We start from the raw sequence: 16,067 nt of genomic DNA, 5'->3' as shown, positions 1-16,067 counted from the left end.
ACCCTCTGCATGCCTGGACTGTTCAGTCACAAACACACTCAGGGTCACCCAATGGGCATCACTGCCAAACAGACACCCAATCCCTCTATTCCTCCATCTCACCTATGGACCCTGGGATGGGACTGAGACACTAAGAAAGAAAACAATACAATTGAGAATATTTTGGTGGCACAGGTGGCGTTGCACTTTATAAATATCACTACCGCATGAATATTTTTGGTTTTGCAACCAATCTAATTGTTTCAGTCTCTCTTGTGCCCTGAATGTGATGGTGTCAACATCCCCAGATCAATGTCTATGTTAGGACCCAGCTGCTGTAGTGTTGAAGCAAGTTGGAAAAGGCCGATATTAAGCAATGGGTTCTGCTCCTACCATGGCCCCTTGTGGTCAAATATTGCCATTCTTTCCCTGACCTTGATGTTCAGAAGTGTTGGCACAAATGAGGTGCTCAGTGATGTGTGGGACAAGGATGTGCAGCATACAGAGAGCCAATGCATTCAGATAAGAGGCCTACAGGTCTGCTTTCTTGACAGGGGATAAGTCTGTGTGTAATGTTGCTGCTCTCTCAAGGACATCTCATGAGTGCGTCTGGGAGTCCCCCTCCCCTACAGGTCAAACATCTTAAAATGCCAATTCTGGGTGTGCTTGTAGCCATTTTCTTTCTCATTGCACGCTGCCAGAGTGAGGCAATGTGACAGTGACACTCTTTGGTCAATGGTTTCCAGTTCCACATGTCGACCAGGCCCATTCTTTCCTAATGACTGTTCTCATGAACCCCACAGGCACCATACTTCCCCAGGTCCACTCCCAAATCCACCGACAATGCACCTGCACCTGCCCACTTTCCTCCCCAGCCTCTGGCATATGTGGTGACCATGCCAGGTAAAATCATACAGTGTCCCCTCCTGAAGCCAGACTCCTGCCTATGGACAAACTACAGCACACCCCATTTCATGCTTTATTGTATCACCTTTCCAAATTCTGTTGCTCCCTTCAGAACTGTCATTCCTCCTTTTCCCCTCAGCCTACAATTTCCAATCCCAGAAACACTTTCCTGAGCTTTCTTCCCATAGTAACATGGCTTCCTGCTGTGTGTGAACCAATCCTGTATCTAGGTACCCACTCTGTCGCCATGTCGAGAATTCTCATTATCTCGTTTGTTCACGAGGGTGGTAAGATGGGAAGCTGAATAGTAATAATGCAAGATGTGGAATTAAAAAGCCATTAACAAGCAATAAACACCTTTCAGAGGCAACTCACTTTTCATCAGCGAGAATCTCACCTCACACCCAGAAATCAGTTAAAAAGTGTAACGAGTTGCTCCTGACATCAAGAGAGGCCTCATCTGACTGTCACAATTTTTAAAGAAACTTGAAAAACTGATTGACAGTTCAGAAACTCAGCAGCTGGGTCTTACTGCATAGTCCATTGAACATTGTTGTCCAGATGGGAAGAAATTTGAACACCAAGCTTCTTTAAAATTTTTATGTTAATCAAAGTAAGCAAGAACCAGTTCTAGATCTTACAGGTAAAACTAGATTACTATCCCAATGAGATAAAGGCCAAATTTTAGAAAGAGAGCAAAGTTCTGCTGTTTTCAAAAGAAGTCTCATGGAAATACATTGCCATTCATAGAACTGGCAGCACTATTTACTTTTAATGGGAAGTAATTCAGCTGTTATGATAACATTAAGGGAAATTATATTTGCCAGGAATTGGTGTTGGAGAGAGTGTTAAGTCTGAAGGTTGGTAAGTCCCCGGGGCCTGATGGTCTACATCCCAGGGTACTGAAGGAGGTGGCTTGAGAAATCGTGGATGCGTTGGTGATTATTTTCCAGAGTTTGATAGATTCGCGGATTGGAGGGTGGCTAATGTTGTACCACTTTTTAAGAAAGGTGGGAGAGGGAAAGCAGAAAATTATAGACCTGTTAGTCTGACCTCAGTGGTGGGAAAGATGCTGAAGTCTGTTATAAAGGATGAAATTACGACACATCTGGATAGTAGTAACAGGATATGTTAGAATCAGCATGGATTTCTGAAGGGGAAATCATGCTTGACTAATCTTTTGGAATTTTTTGAGGATGTAACTCTGAAGATGGACGAGGGAGATCCAGTAGATGTAGTTGTAGCTGGACTTCCAGAAAGCTTTTGATAAAGTCCCACATAGGAGGTTAGTGAGCAAAATTAGGGCACATGGTATTGGGGGCAAAGTACTAACTTGGATTGAAAGTTGGTTGGCTGACAGGAAACAAAGAGTAGTGATAAACGGCTCCATTTTGGAATGGCAGGCAGTGACCAGTGGGGTACTGCAGGGATCAGTGCTGGGACCGCAGTTTTTAACAATATATATTAATGATACAGAAGATGGTATTAGTAATAACATTAGCAAATTTGCTGATGGTACTAAGCTGGGTGGGAGGGTGAAATGTGAGGAGGATGTTAGGAGATTACAGGGTGATCTGGACAGGTTAGGTGAGTGGTCAGATGCATGGCAGATGCAGTTTAATGTGGATAAATGTATGGTTATCACTTTGGTGGCAAGAACAGGAAGGCAGATTATTACTAAATGGAATCAAATTAGGTAAAGCGGCAGTACAAAGAGTTGTGGGTGTTCTTGTACACCAGTCAATGAAAGTAAGCATGCAGGTACAGCATGTAGTGAAGAAGGCTAACAGCATGCTGGCCTTCATTACAAGTGGGATTGAGTATAGAAGCAAAGAGGTTCTTCTACAGCTGTACAGGACCCCGGTGAGACCACACCTGGAGGATTGTGTGCAGTTCTGGTCTCCAAATTTGAGGAACGACATTCTGGCTATTGAGGGTGTGCAGCGTGGGTTCATGAGGTCAATTTCTGGAATGGCAGGACTACCTTAAGCTGAAAGACTGGAGCGACTGGGCTTGTATACCCTTGAGTTTAGAAGACTGAGAGGGGATCTGATTGAGACATATAAGATTATGAAAGGATTGGACACTCTGGCAGCAGAAAACATGTTTCTGCTGATGGGTGAGTGCCGAACCAGAGGACACAGCTTAAAAATACGGGGTCGACCATTTAGGACAGAGATGAGGAGAACCTTCTTCACCCAGAGAGTGGTGGTTGCATGGAATGCTATGCCCCAGAAGGCAGTGGAGGCCCAGTCTCTGGATTCATTAAGAAAGAGTTGGATAGAGTTCTCAAGGATAGCGGAATCAAGGGTTATGGAGATAAGGCAGGAATAGGAAACTGATTAAAGATGATCAGGCATGATCATATTGAATGGTGGTGCAGGCTCAAAGGGCAGAATGGCCTACTCCTGCACCCATTGTCTATTGTATATTTTGAATGTAATCCAATTTTAATTACAGATTCAGATTAATCAGCAGACATTTAATTCAAATTTGTTGCAGATGAAATAAATTAGATTACATCTATGATATGGCACCTAATTAAATCTTTCTCAACAGGATTGAGTCACCTTTGAAGAAGGTAATCATTGCTCAACCCAATTCCCCACTCAGCTATCCAATCCATGGAGTTGAAATAATGCCACTGCAGTCCACTGTCATTCCAGGTGAGAATATCAACTTAAGTTTCATGAAAGCAATGAATGTTATTCTTTTTTACTTTTCCATTTTGTATAAAACACAATCTCTTTTTTCAGGTTTGGGTGTGTTTGCATTTGGTAGACAGAACTATATGGTAGGTACATCTCTGTTTCTTCCAAGTTTTTGTTGATCTTAAACTATGTCTGGCAACAATTCTACTGGGAAGCAGGAGAGTCAATGTTTAGAGCATAAGCTCGTCATCAGGAATGTGGGGTGGGGGGAGGGGGTGGTGTTGTGGAATGCCCAAGCAGACTGAGAGATAAATGGGAGGGGGGTGGAGCTAAAGGGGGAAGTTAGTTGGAATGCAATCAGTAGATGAAGGTGGGGGGAGTGATAGTGATAGGCTGGAATGGAGGACGGGGCGAATAGGTGGGAAGGAAGATGGACAGATAGGACAGTTCAAGGTGATGATGCTGAGTTGGAGGGTTGGATCTGGGATAAGGTGGGGAGAGGGGAGATGAGGAAACTGGTGAAATCGACATTGATCCTTTGTAGTTGGAGGGCCCCAATGTGGAAGATGAGGCGTTCTTCCTCCAGGGGTCAGGTGATTAGGATTTGGCGGTCGAGGAGGCCCAGGACTTGCATGTCCTTGGGAGAGTCAGAGGGGGAGTTGAACTGTTCTGCCACTGGGCGATGGGGTTGTTTAGATGTTCTCTGAAACGTTCTGCAAGTTGGCATTTAGTGTCAGTGTCCCAACTTGCGGAACTTTTCAGCGAACATCTCTGGGACACACGCACATAACATCTCCACCGCCCAGTGGTCAAACACTACAACTCCCCCTCCCATTGAATTGGATTATGGCTTTTAACACTTTAACCCCACTCCTGTTCATCCAACATGATAAAGAAACCCAGCTTTGTGTGGTTAAAATGCACCCATTTTAAGTAAAGAGCACACGCATGTTTGACCTGCACCTGACCAACCTGGAGATAATATCAGCATTGACCATGTATCATGAAGATGAATTATATTCTGTTCATTAGATTGTTTAGCTTTGAGAAGTTGAGTTTCAGAAAACTTTCAGTTCTGTGCTCTGAGGAATTGTAACTACGAAAGACGTGCAGTAACAGGTTTAAGCTTGGCATAGGTGACATAGAATGTAGAGTTGTCGATCGGATAGTGAGTAACTTTGAAATATTTTTACTTCATAATTATTCCAAAAATTACATTGTTCTCTTTAACCCCATTGCGAGATACAATAGGTACGGTAAGTAATTTTGAGCTTTAGCATGACCATCTTCCAGATTTAATTCAATACCTTGTGGTTCGGTTACTCCGGAGTTCCATTTTCCAAACCCCCTGAGTAAGTTTGCTGATGACAGAAAGGCAAGGTGATAAAGAAGATCGTGGGTTACAGGAGGATAATACACAGATTATTCAGATGGAATTTAAGTCTGATCAGTGTGACATGATGCAGTTTGGAAGAAGGATCAAGACAACAGAGTACTCAATCAACTGCAGGACACTTCTCACCTCAGAAGAATGGAGGGATCTTGGGATGCTTATCTACAGATTTCTGAGGCAGCAGGATAGGTTAGCAGGGTAGTTAAGAAAGCATACAGATTACTCATGACAGAGAAGTCACGTTGGAGCTGTACAGGACTTTGGTCAGTTCATAACTGGAGTACTGTGTGCAATTCTTGTCACCACACTACAGGAAGGATGTGATTGCACTGGAGAGGGTGCAGAGGAGATTCATCAGGATGTTACCTGGATTGGGCAGTTTAGCTATTAAGAGAGGCTGATAATTGTTTTTGTTGCGACTAGAAGGCTCAGGGGGAGCTGATAGAGGTGTACAAGGTCTTAGGGGGCATGGACAGAAAGTAGCTCTTTCCCATCACTGAAGGATTAATAACAAGGGGACATAGTTTTGCGGTGAAAGACTGGATCCATTGTTATCCTCCTGTCCTCTGGCACAGCCTTTATGGCCCGAGACAAATTAAAATTTGGGTCAGAGCCACTGTATCTTGCTGCATTGTCTCCCACAGCAACTCATCTAGAGTTTGGGGATATGTTCAGTTTTAAGCCTGACAAATCCTCCATTCCCTCCTCATTCCTGATATTGCGCAAGATTCTCACAATCCCTGGTGTTGAATCCTGTAACTACATCTTGCTTCTCAAAAGTGCAAAGGATTCATTAAACACCCTGTCAATGTCCTCCAGCTCCACAAACAGATCATCTATTTGCTCCCTCATGAGCTACACTCCTTCCCAGCTTATCTTATTCCTTTGTTACAGAACATCTCCCTTTATTCTTAATCTTACCCCCCACTGTTTCTTCTCCTAACTATTTTCTTCGGTTCCTCCTGAAACTTTCCACTAATGCCTCCATTGAGTTGCTCCCTTTGTACCTGCGAAAAGCCTCTCTTTTCCTTCTTATCCAGTGCTGAAAATTCCTTGATATCCTGGGTTCTCCTGGCTTGCTGCTCCTATGCTTCACCCTCAAGGAAACAGAGTGGGGCTTGTACTCTTGCCAATTCCAATGTGAAGCCTCACCCCTCCCCTTCCATTGCACACCGACCAAGAACTAGCCGTTCTCACCTATTCCCATTTGGGTCAGAGCCCACCTATTTGAATAAAATCTGCCTTCCCACAATCCAACACCCAATTTTGCAGACCATCTTTTTCCTTTTCTGTGGCACATGTGAAACACATTGTTTTGTAGTCACAGTCACTAAAATGCTCTCCCACCACCACCTCAAACACCTGTCTAACTTCACTCCCCAGAGCTAGAACCAGCACAGCACTGTTCCTATCAACTGTGCGAATCTCAAGGCTGTGCTCCCTAAATTCCATCAGCATGGGGACGTTGCGATGAGAGGGGAGAACATGCTGGATCTGGTTTACACAAACATCCCCAACATATCTAGGGCAGAGCCCCAGTCCCACCTTCGCTCCTCAGGTGATATCTCTGTTATGCTAATCCCACCATACAAACCACTCATCAGACGTGTCAAACCAGTTCTGAAGCAGGTGAAAACCTGGCCGGGTGGAGTCATTTCTGCTCTTCAGGACTGTTTTGGGCGTACTGACTGGCACATATTCAAGGAGGTGGCAACCGATGGAGATTCCATCAACCTTCAAGGAGTACACAGTGTCGGGGATTTGCTACATTAGCAAGTGTATTGACAGCATCACTGTATCCAAGACCAACACTTCTCACCCCAACCAGAAGCAGTAGATGAGTGCAAGGGTGTGTGTGCTGCTGAGGCCCCATGATACCGCCTTCAGGGCCGATGACAACAGCGAGGGCCAACCTGACCCGGGCCATCAAAGAGGCAAAGCGAGCACACGCACAGAGAATACACAGCCCCTTTCAGGACAGCGGTGATACACAGAGCATGTGGAAGGGCACCCAGGCCATCACCAACTACAGAACAGCTTCGCCTGCTTGTGCTGGTGATGCCTCCCTCCTGGATGAGTTGAACATCTTTTATGCACGGTTTTGAGGCAGAAAATGACATGGCAGTGAGGGAGTCCACCCTATCCCCACCCCCAGTGGCCTGGTGCTGTGCCTTACCACGGCCGATGTGAGGAAAACCCTATGCAGAGTCGATCCACAGAAGGCTACTGGACCAGATAACATTCCTGGCAGAGTACTCAGGGCATGCTCTGACATTCTGGCGGATGTTCTCACAGACATCTTCAACATCTCCCTGAGCTGTGTCATAGTTCCAATACGCTTCAAGGCCTCTCCCAACCGTATTATCCCAACTGCTCAACATATGATGCCATTTCTACCACCCACCAGCATCTCTTACAGCACCACACTGAGCATGGGGCCCCCTGAGGGCTGTGTGCTCAGTTCACTGCTGTTCACCCTGCTGACACACGATTGTGCAGTGGTGCACTGACCGAATCACATCATCAAGTTTGCTGGTGACATGACTGTAGTGAGTACCATCAGCAGGAACGATGAGTCAGCACGCTGAGAGTAGGTGCAGCAGCTAACAGACCAGTGCAGAGCCAACAACCTGTCTCTGAACATGGACAAAATGAAAGAGATGGTTGTTGACTTCAGTAGGGTTGGAGTGACCACTCTCCGCTGGACATTGACGGCTCCTCCGCGGAGATCGTGAAGATCACCAAATTTCTTGGCATACACCTGGCGGAGAATATCACCTGGGCCCTCAACACCAGCTCCATAGCCAAGAAAGCCCAGCAGTGTCTCTACTTTCTGTGCAGGCTGAGGAAAGCCATCCCTCATCCTCACCACATTCTACAGAGGGTTCATTGAGAGTACCCTGAGCTGCTGCATCACTGCCTGGTTCAGGATTTGCACCATCTAAGATGATAGTGAGGACAGCTGAGAAGATCGTTGGGGTCCTCTCCCCTCCATTACAGACATTTACACCACACACTGCAACCAAAAGGCTAAGAACATTGTGGAAGACCCCACCCACCCCTCACTCAAACTCTTCTCCCTCCTGCTATCTGCCAGAAGATACCAGAGCATTCAGTCTCTCATGGCTAGACTGTGCAACAGTTTCTTCCCCCAAACCATCAGGCTCCTTAACAAAGTATGTTCAAACTCTTCCCCAACTGAAATTCTTTGCAAAACTTTAAATTGCTGTGAGAATCATGTCTATTATTTATCATTCTTCTCTTACGTTATAACTTACTTATATTGCACGTCTTATGCACCATATGCCATGTACGATTGTGTATTTTGTGCTGTCTGTAAAATACCCTTGGACCTGGAGGAACACTGTCTTGTTTTTACTGTATCAGTTGTGATTTTTCTTTAGGTTTCTTACCGTGTGGAAACAGGCCCTTCAGCCCGAGTCCACACTGACCCTCCGAAGAGCAACCCACCCAGACCATTCCCCTACATTTACCCCTTCACCTAACACTATCGGCAATGTAGCATGGCCAATTCACCTAACCTGCACATTTTTGGACTGTGAGAGGAAACCAGAGCAACCAGAGGAAACCCACACAGACACAGGGAGAATGTGCAAACTCCACACAGACAGTTGCCTGAGGTGGGAATTGTACCCAGGTCTCTGGTGCTGTGAAGTAGCAGTGCTAACCACTGTGTCACTGTGCTGCCTGTCATATGTATATGGTAGAAATGGCAAATTAAAATGTATTCTATTCTTCTCTCTCTGCTCTACGTCATGATATTAAAAAGCTCTCTCTGCCCCCACCCCCAAAACCTTTTACAGTACCTGCTCCTCTATTGTGCATGGTCTGTACGGGATGTATAATATGCTCCCAGCAGTGTGACTGCCCCCTTTTTATTCCTAAGGTGTACCCACAAAAGTTCATTTGAAGACCCTTTCAAGATATCATCCCTCCTTACTTTCATCACCGATTGCTTAATTAATAGTGCATTTAAAGATAGTTAATAATAATTAATCCTCTCTCACACCCTCCACTATCTTGCCTGAAGATCTTATCATCAGGAATGTTGAATTGTTCAGTCCTGCTTCTCACTTAGTTATGTCTCTGTGATGGCAACAACATCACAATTCCACATGTCAGCACATGCCCTAATTCATTCGTCTTACTCTGAGCTTTAAAGTAAGGGACAATTCAGCTTTGCCTTTCTCACCTGAAAGGTAAAAACAATGACTGCAGATGCTGGAAACCAGAGTCTAGATTAGAATGGTGCTGGAAAAGCACAGCAGTTCAGGCAGCATCCGAGGAGCAGGAAAATCGACGTTTCAGGCAAAAGCCCTTTATCAGGAATACAAGCAGAGAGCCTGAAGGCTGGAGAGATAAATGAGAGGAGGGTGGGGATGGGGAGAAAGTAGCATAGAGTACAATAGGTGAGTGGGGGAGGGGATGAAGGTGATAGGTCAGGGAGGAGGGTGGAGTGGATAGGTGGAAAAGAAGATAGGCAGGTAGGACAAGTCATGGGGACAGTGCTGAGCTGGAAGTTTGGAACTGGGGTGAGGTGGGGGAAGGGGAAATGAGGAAACTGTTGAAGTCCACATTGATGCCCTGGGGTTGAAGTATTCCGAGGCAGAAGATGAGGCATTCTTCCTCCAGGCATCTGGTGGTGAGGGAGCGGCGTTGAAGGAGGCCCAGGACCTCCATGTCCGCGGCAGAGTGGGAGGGGGAGTTGAAATGTTGGGCCACAGGGCGGTGTGGTTGATTGGTGCGGGTGTCCCAGAGATGTTCCCTAAAGTGCTCTGCTAGGAGGCGTCCAGTCTCCCCAATGTAGAGGAGACCACATTGGGAGCAACGGAGACAATAAATGATATTGGTGGATGTGCAGGTAAAATTTTGATGGATGTGGAAGGCTCCTTTAGGGCCTTGGATGGAGGTGAGGGGGGAGGTTTGGGTGCAGGTTTTGCAATTCCTGCGGTGGCAGGGGAAGGTGCCAGGATGGGAGGGTGGATTGTTGGGGGGTGTGGACCTGACCAGGTAGTCACGGAGGGAACGGTCTTTGCGGAAGGCAAAAAGGGATGGGGAGGGAAATATATCCCTGGTGGTGGGGTCCGTTTGGAGGTGGCAGAAATGTCAGAATGATTTGGTTTATGCGAAGGTTGGTAGGGTGGAAAGTGAGCACCAGGGGCATTCTGTCCTTGTTACGGTTGGAGGGGTGGGGTCTGAGGGCGGAGGTGCGGGATATGGACAAGATGCGTTGGAGGGCATCTTTAACCACGTGGGAAGGGAAATTGCAGTCTCTGAAGAAGGAGGCCATCTGGTGCGTTCTGTGGTGGAACTGGTCCTCCTGGGAGCAGATACAGCGGAGCCGGAGGAATTGGGAATACGGAATGGCATGTTTGCAGGAGGTTGGGTGGGAAGAGGTGTAATCCAGGTAGCTGTGGGAGTCAGTGGGTTTGTAAAAAATGTTGGTGTCAAGTCGGTCGTCATTAATGGTGATGGAGAGGTCCAGGAAAGGGAGGGAGGTGTCAGAGATGTTCCGGGTAAATTTAGGGTCAGGGTGGAATGTGTTGGTGAAGTTGATGAATTGCTCAACATCCTCACGGGAGCACGAGGTGGCGCCAATGTAGTCATCAATGTAGCGGAGGAAGAAGTGGGGAGTGGTGCCGGTGTAATTACGGAAGATGGAATGTTCGACATAGGCAAGAAAGAGACAGGCATAACTCAACTTGGGCTGATCTCTCTCTGCCTTGGTTCCTTTACTAAAGTATGCTGTATCCCAATTGGACTAACACCCTGTGTTCTCAACCCCACCAAACTGGTTTAAATTCCTCCCATCAGCATTAGCAAACTCACCTAGAAGGATGCTGGTCCCACTCAGGTTCAGATGAAGACCAAATGGGTGCCACCTTCCCCAGGAATGGTCCCAATAATGTAGGAATCTAAATCTTCCCTCCTTCACCAGTTCTTGAGTTTTGCATTCATCTGCCTTATTCTCCTATTTTTGTACTTGCTGGCATGTGGCATTGGGAGAAATCCAGAAGTTACAATGTTTAACATCCTGCTCCAGACTCCCAAATTCTTAATGCAAGACCTCATTCTTCATTCTGTTAATATCATTAGTACCAATGTGTACTATGCCCTCAGTCTTACCCCCAACAGGATGCCCTGCAGCTGCTCAGTGACATCCTTCACCCTGACACCAGGCAGGGAGCGTACCAGGCTGGAGTCATGTCAGTAAGTACAGAAACACCTGTATGTTTCCCTAATTAACAAATCCCCTTCCACTCTCACTCCTACCTTTTTCATCCTCCCCTCCTGGATAATCTGGATGCTGTACTGTGCCAGAAGCTTGGCTGTGTCTGCACTCCCTTGATGAGCTAGGACTCCTAAGAATTCCCAAAATGGAAAACCAATCGATGGGCAGACCCCAGAGGACTCCTGCACTACCTGCCTGATTGTCTTTGATTGTCTGATGGCCACCCATTCCGTTCTTTCCTCCGATCCCATCAGCTGAGGTATGACCACCTTTCTAAATGTGCAATCCACATTACAATCAGCCTCACAGATGTGCCACATGGAACCAGCCACTGCTCGAGTTCAGAAACACAGAGCTCATGTTTCTGCAGTTGGGAGGACTTCATTTTCACTATATTTCAGAGAGTAAATGGTGTAGTCCTTCACTCCACAGATATTAATTGTCACTATCTTTTTCAGATGCTTAATTGCACATGCATACAGCAGCATTCTACGAAACTCACCATCACATTTCAATGCACAGGTTAATTATCCATTTTCTTGTTGTTTAGGTGAAACTATCAGCTACCCAAGGAGTATTTAACACAATTGCTGAAGTCCCAGATGGTGTATTGAAAGGTTTAGGTGACAAAACTTTAACAATAACAAGTCCAAGCTTAGAATTCATTAATGCTGTACTTAAATATATTACTTACACAAGCAAACAACATCACATCAGTACAACTGATATAGGTAAGTACAGCTTATAGTATTTTATTTGTTAATATAGTGTTAAAAAGCTTTGCAATTCTATCTGTATGTGAAATGAATCCTCTTTCTTGATAATTATTCCACGTTGTTCCTTCATGATGTAGGCATCAAAAAAAGTGATTCTTACAATTATTCTTGGATCATTATATCCTAAATTAAAACTGAATTCTTTTACACGTGGCATTAAAACTTTTTATAGTTTTTGGCAGAGCAATTTATTGATACACTTGCTAAATTGTAAAAATAGCAAATCACCTCAGTTAGATGTTTTTCAGTTCGAACTGACACAAATCCCAACTCTCTTATCCTGCAGTTCTGTGGAGACTGTGTACCTCTGGACCAGTAATCCCAGAATACCAGTCTCATGTTCTGGGTGATTAAGATCCACTTTTGCAGATGGTGAAATTTGAAATCAATAAAAACAACTGGAATAAAAAGCCAATTTAAAGGTGATCATGTAACTTATATCTTTTAAGGAGGAAGATCTGCTACCCTTCACTAGTCAACCTAATGCTATTCTGAATTAATCCTATCCAACCTTGCATGATCCAAATCCCTCGATTCCCTGCTTGTTTTTCAGTCTGTCTAAATGGCCTCGTTTAAGATCGATGCAACTCTCTAATGCTGACTTCCTACATAACTCCAATATTAATCCATATTCAGTGAGGCTGCAGATCTGAAGTCAAAATGCAAAGTACTGGAGAAATGCAATGGGTCTGGCAGCACCTGTGGAGATAGAAATAGTTACCATTTCAAATGCGATGATTTCTTTGAAATTTCCAATATCAATCTCATTTATGGGTGTCTTCAACCAGGGGTGAGGCCATTTTTAAACTATTGTGTACGCTTCTGGTTGCCCTGCTACAAGAAGGAGGGTGTCAAGCTGGAGAGCATACAGAAACATTTACATGGATGTTGCTTTGCTAGGATGGTCTGAGTTATAAGGAGAGGCTGGATAGGCTTAGATCTCTTTTTCCCTGGAACTTCGGAAGCTAAGGAGTGGCCTAACAGAGGTTTACAAAACCAAGAGGGGCATGAATAAGGCCATTGGACAAGGTTTTTTTTTAGGAGTAGGGGAGTCCAAAACTATAGGCATAGGTTTCAGTTGGAAAGGGAAATGTTTAAAAGGGATCTGTAGGGCAGATTTACCACACAGAGCGTGGTGTGTAAATAGAATGAGTTGCCAGAGGAAATGGTAGAAGCAGGAACAATTACAACATTTAAACGATATTTGGACAGGAACATCAATAGGAAAGGTTTAGAGGGATATGGATCAAATGTAGGGAATACTTTAGTTGAGGATACCTGGTCAGCAGGGACACATTGGACCAAAGGCTCTAGTTCCATGTTGTCAGACAGTAAATTTTATTTGGAAGAACAATGCAATGATTTGGTATTATATGTTACCATTCCTGATTTCTAAGCTATGCCGCCCATGTACTGTAACTTCATCATTAACCGTTCCAAAGTGGACCGCAAGTATTGCACAAAAATCAGCTCCAGTTTATTTCAGGATATTTTCAAGGACCACCCAAAGTGAGGCTCAAGCTCATCAAAAGATCAATCCATTTGGTCTATCATGGGTTTTCTCAGCATTTTGACTGAATTGCAATCTCCTGCCTTTCCTTCTAACCTTGCCCATTTTCCATTGCCTTTCAGGCCACAAATACAGAATTATATCGCAAAACAAAACACAAAACCCACACTCAGCAGTATTCATCACAGAATTCATCCTGGACCAATCCACTCATATAGAATCTTGTAGGAAAATGTACAAATAATTCCACAGATATAGCATTTACTGCAATACCTAAACATCAAGATTTGTGTCATCAGTGAATACTAGTGTATGCCAAACTTCAGTTTGCACAGTCAATGAAATATCCAGAGAACACAGGACTGCAGAGATCAGGAAGGTAAAAGTGTACTTTTCAAACTGGAAGACAGTTAAGTCGTTTAAGTCACTATCTCAGGACTGGAAGTCCATTGCTATTCCCACACACTGTATCAACGATTGAGAGGATTTAGTGTGCATGCTAAACACGTCACTTCCATTGATGTTGCTTTGGGAAAGACATGAAGCAGAGACTTGATATTTCCCTGCAGATGAGTACTCAACCTCAAATGTAAAATTGAAGCTAAAATCTTAATCTTGTGAAAGGAATTCAAAGGGAGGATCAACAGAAACAAAATGTCTAAAATAACATTGATTTGACAACCCAGAAAAGACCAAGAGGTAAATGGTTATGATGTTAACCACCTATTCTGTCATGGAATAACCAAACTTTTGGCACAATAGTTTTAGTAATTGGTTTAAGCTTAAGATATCTCATTTGGAATAGACTGTTTTTTTGTGTTTCTTAAATATCTTTTGCTAAGTTTGTTACAATCAGTTCATATTTTATACATCTGCAATTCAGAAAATCTACTGTTTTGAACTTTATTTATATTTTCTCTGCATAAAGTGTCTTTTCAGTTTGAAGAACATGTTGCTGAATTCCCGATTATTATCAGGCAGCCCCCAATGCCACGGTTGTTTGATCCTGGACCAGGTAAACTTGGTTTTAAATTTGGGTCATAAACATTAGAGATTTGATCAATATTTTCAAATAAAATTTGTTTCTCTAACTAACTTGGATTGTCTTCCCTTATTCCAGATAATGACATCAATTCCTTGGTAACCATTACAACAAAGACATTTTTAAGATATCATAAGCTTCGAATCTTGATAGACAGCATTCGGAACTTTTACCCAAACATGACGATAATCATTGCAGACGACAGTGAAGTTCCTGAAAAAATTGAAGGACCCCACATTGAACAATACATCATGCCATTCGCAAAAGTAAAATAAAGATTTCTGTATTCAATTTATATTTTATACAGACTTGAAACAGAAGTTCGATTTGAAAGCACAATTCAACAATTTGATATTATATATGACACCATTGCTGATTTCTAGCCTGTCACACCTTAATGAGGTACAGAATACTGAAAATCGAGCCTTGATACTCTCAGAGTCATTACAAAAGTTAAAGATCTTAAAACAGTATGTGAAATTCTCAATTTACCTGCCTTTCTAAACCCAGTTTGACAGGAAGAACGGATCAGGATTCTATACTTAACAAGAATGACTATTTCTTACAAATCAATAGATTCTATCTACAGGCAAACAGCTATGAGCTATTGACATCTAACTTGACTAGTTGTAACTGTAACCCCCTTATAAAGCTCCCCCTGCATACCCATTCAAACAAACAAAAATATTGCATTCTAGGTAGAAGGAATAACTGGGAAGGCAAGTCAATGGCCCCTGTTCACAGGGTTTGCTGAGATGATCATTTTATTTGTCAGAATTTGTTGTTTTTCAATCTCTTTTCTCCAAGTACTTTCACATCCTTGCAAGAGGCACAGAGCAACTGGCTCACAAATTATAAAGTCTCTGCCTTTGTTGTTAAAAGCAACAGCTTACAGTGACTGGTGAGGGAAAATAAAATTGGCTTTCTTCAGACTGCAGAGAGATGTACCACTTCCCCTTCTGGAACTCTAAAACAGGAGCAATTGGTCAGTTCATGAACTGAACCAGTCAACAGATGATGTTTAGGGAATTGGAAGAGGTATTTATTCTGAGATGTTCAGTTAATTAAAAACAAAAACACCTTCCCATTCTATCACATTAAATCTCAAGCTCTAAATTCTTCAGATGTGAACTGCTTTCCATGAAAACCAATCTGGAAATGGAAACATCAAAAACAACTTGCATTTGTACACACATATAATCAGTGTCAGCAACATTTTTTTTCAAAACCCTTTTCCAATTCAACACATTTATTACTCTTCATTGGTTATTCTTACTGATAATGTTTGCCCCTTGTACAGTTTTTTAAAATGAGTTACCAATCCCTGTGATCTACTCCATTTTCTTTCAGCATTGATTAGCATTTAATCCAGTCAACCTGATCAAATGCTTTTACAAAATCTGCTGAACAAATACATTCATGTCCAAACCCTAAACTGTGTTCACTCATAAATCTTGTTCTATCCATTGCTTATCTTTTTCCACATCACCCTGGAACACAAATGGGTCACTGTTTATTGGGGATGGGCTGGGAATGCTAACATCAGTCTCACTTGCA

General features: G+C 43.6%; 1 protein-coding gene and 1 long non-coding RNA gene across 2 annotated transcripts in view; one reads left to right on the top strand and one right to left on the bottom strand.

The window, feature by feature from the left end:
* The window catches only part of LOC132830701 (beta-1,4 N-acetylgalactosaminyltransferase 2-like), a 43,410-nt gene that overhangs the window by 17,171 nt on the left and 10,172 nt on the right, over positions 1-16,067 (top strand). Inside the window, exons 4-8 of the mRNA XM_060848516.1 lie at positions 3,445-3,551; positions 3,642-3,679; positions 11,733-11,913; positions 14,397-14,483; positions 14,589-14,776. Of these exons, the coding sequence (XP_060704499.1) occupies positions 3,445-3,551; positions 3,642-3,679; positions 11,733-11,913; positions 14,397-14,483; positions 14,589-14,776 (601 nt within the window). The remainder of the gene's footprint in view (positions 1-3,444; positions 3,552-3,641; positions 3,680-11,732; positions 11,914-14,396; positions 14,484-14,588; positions 14,777-16,067) is intronic.
* LOC132830702 (uncharacterized) overlaps positions 1-16,067 on the bottom strand; it is a 44,034-nt gene that overhangs the window by 22,552 nt on the left and 5,415 nt on the right. The gene's annotated exons all lie outside the window — the stretch shown is intronic.

The sequence above is a fragment of the Hemiscyllium ocellatum genome, chromosome 32 (genome assembly GCF_020745735.1).
Source record: "Hemiscyllium ocellatum isolate sHemOce1 chromosome 32, sHemOce1.pat.X.cur, whole genome shotgun sequence".
Classification (NCBI taxonomy): domain Eukaryota; kingdom Metazoa; phylum Chordata; class Chondrichthyes; order Orectolobiformes; family Hemiscylliidae; genus Hemiscyllium; species Hemiscyllium ocellatum.
This window is presented reverse-complemented; position numbering and strand designations above follow the sequence as displayed.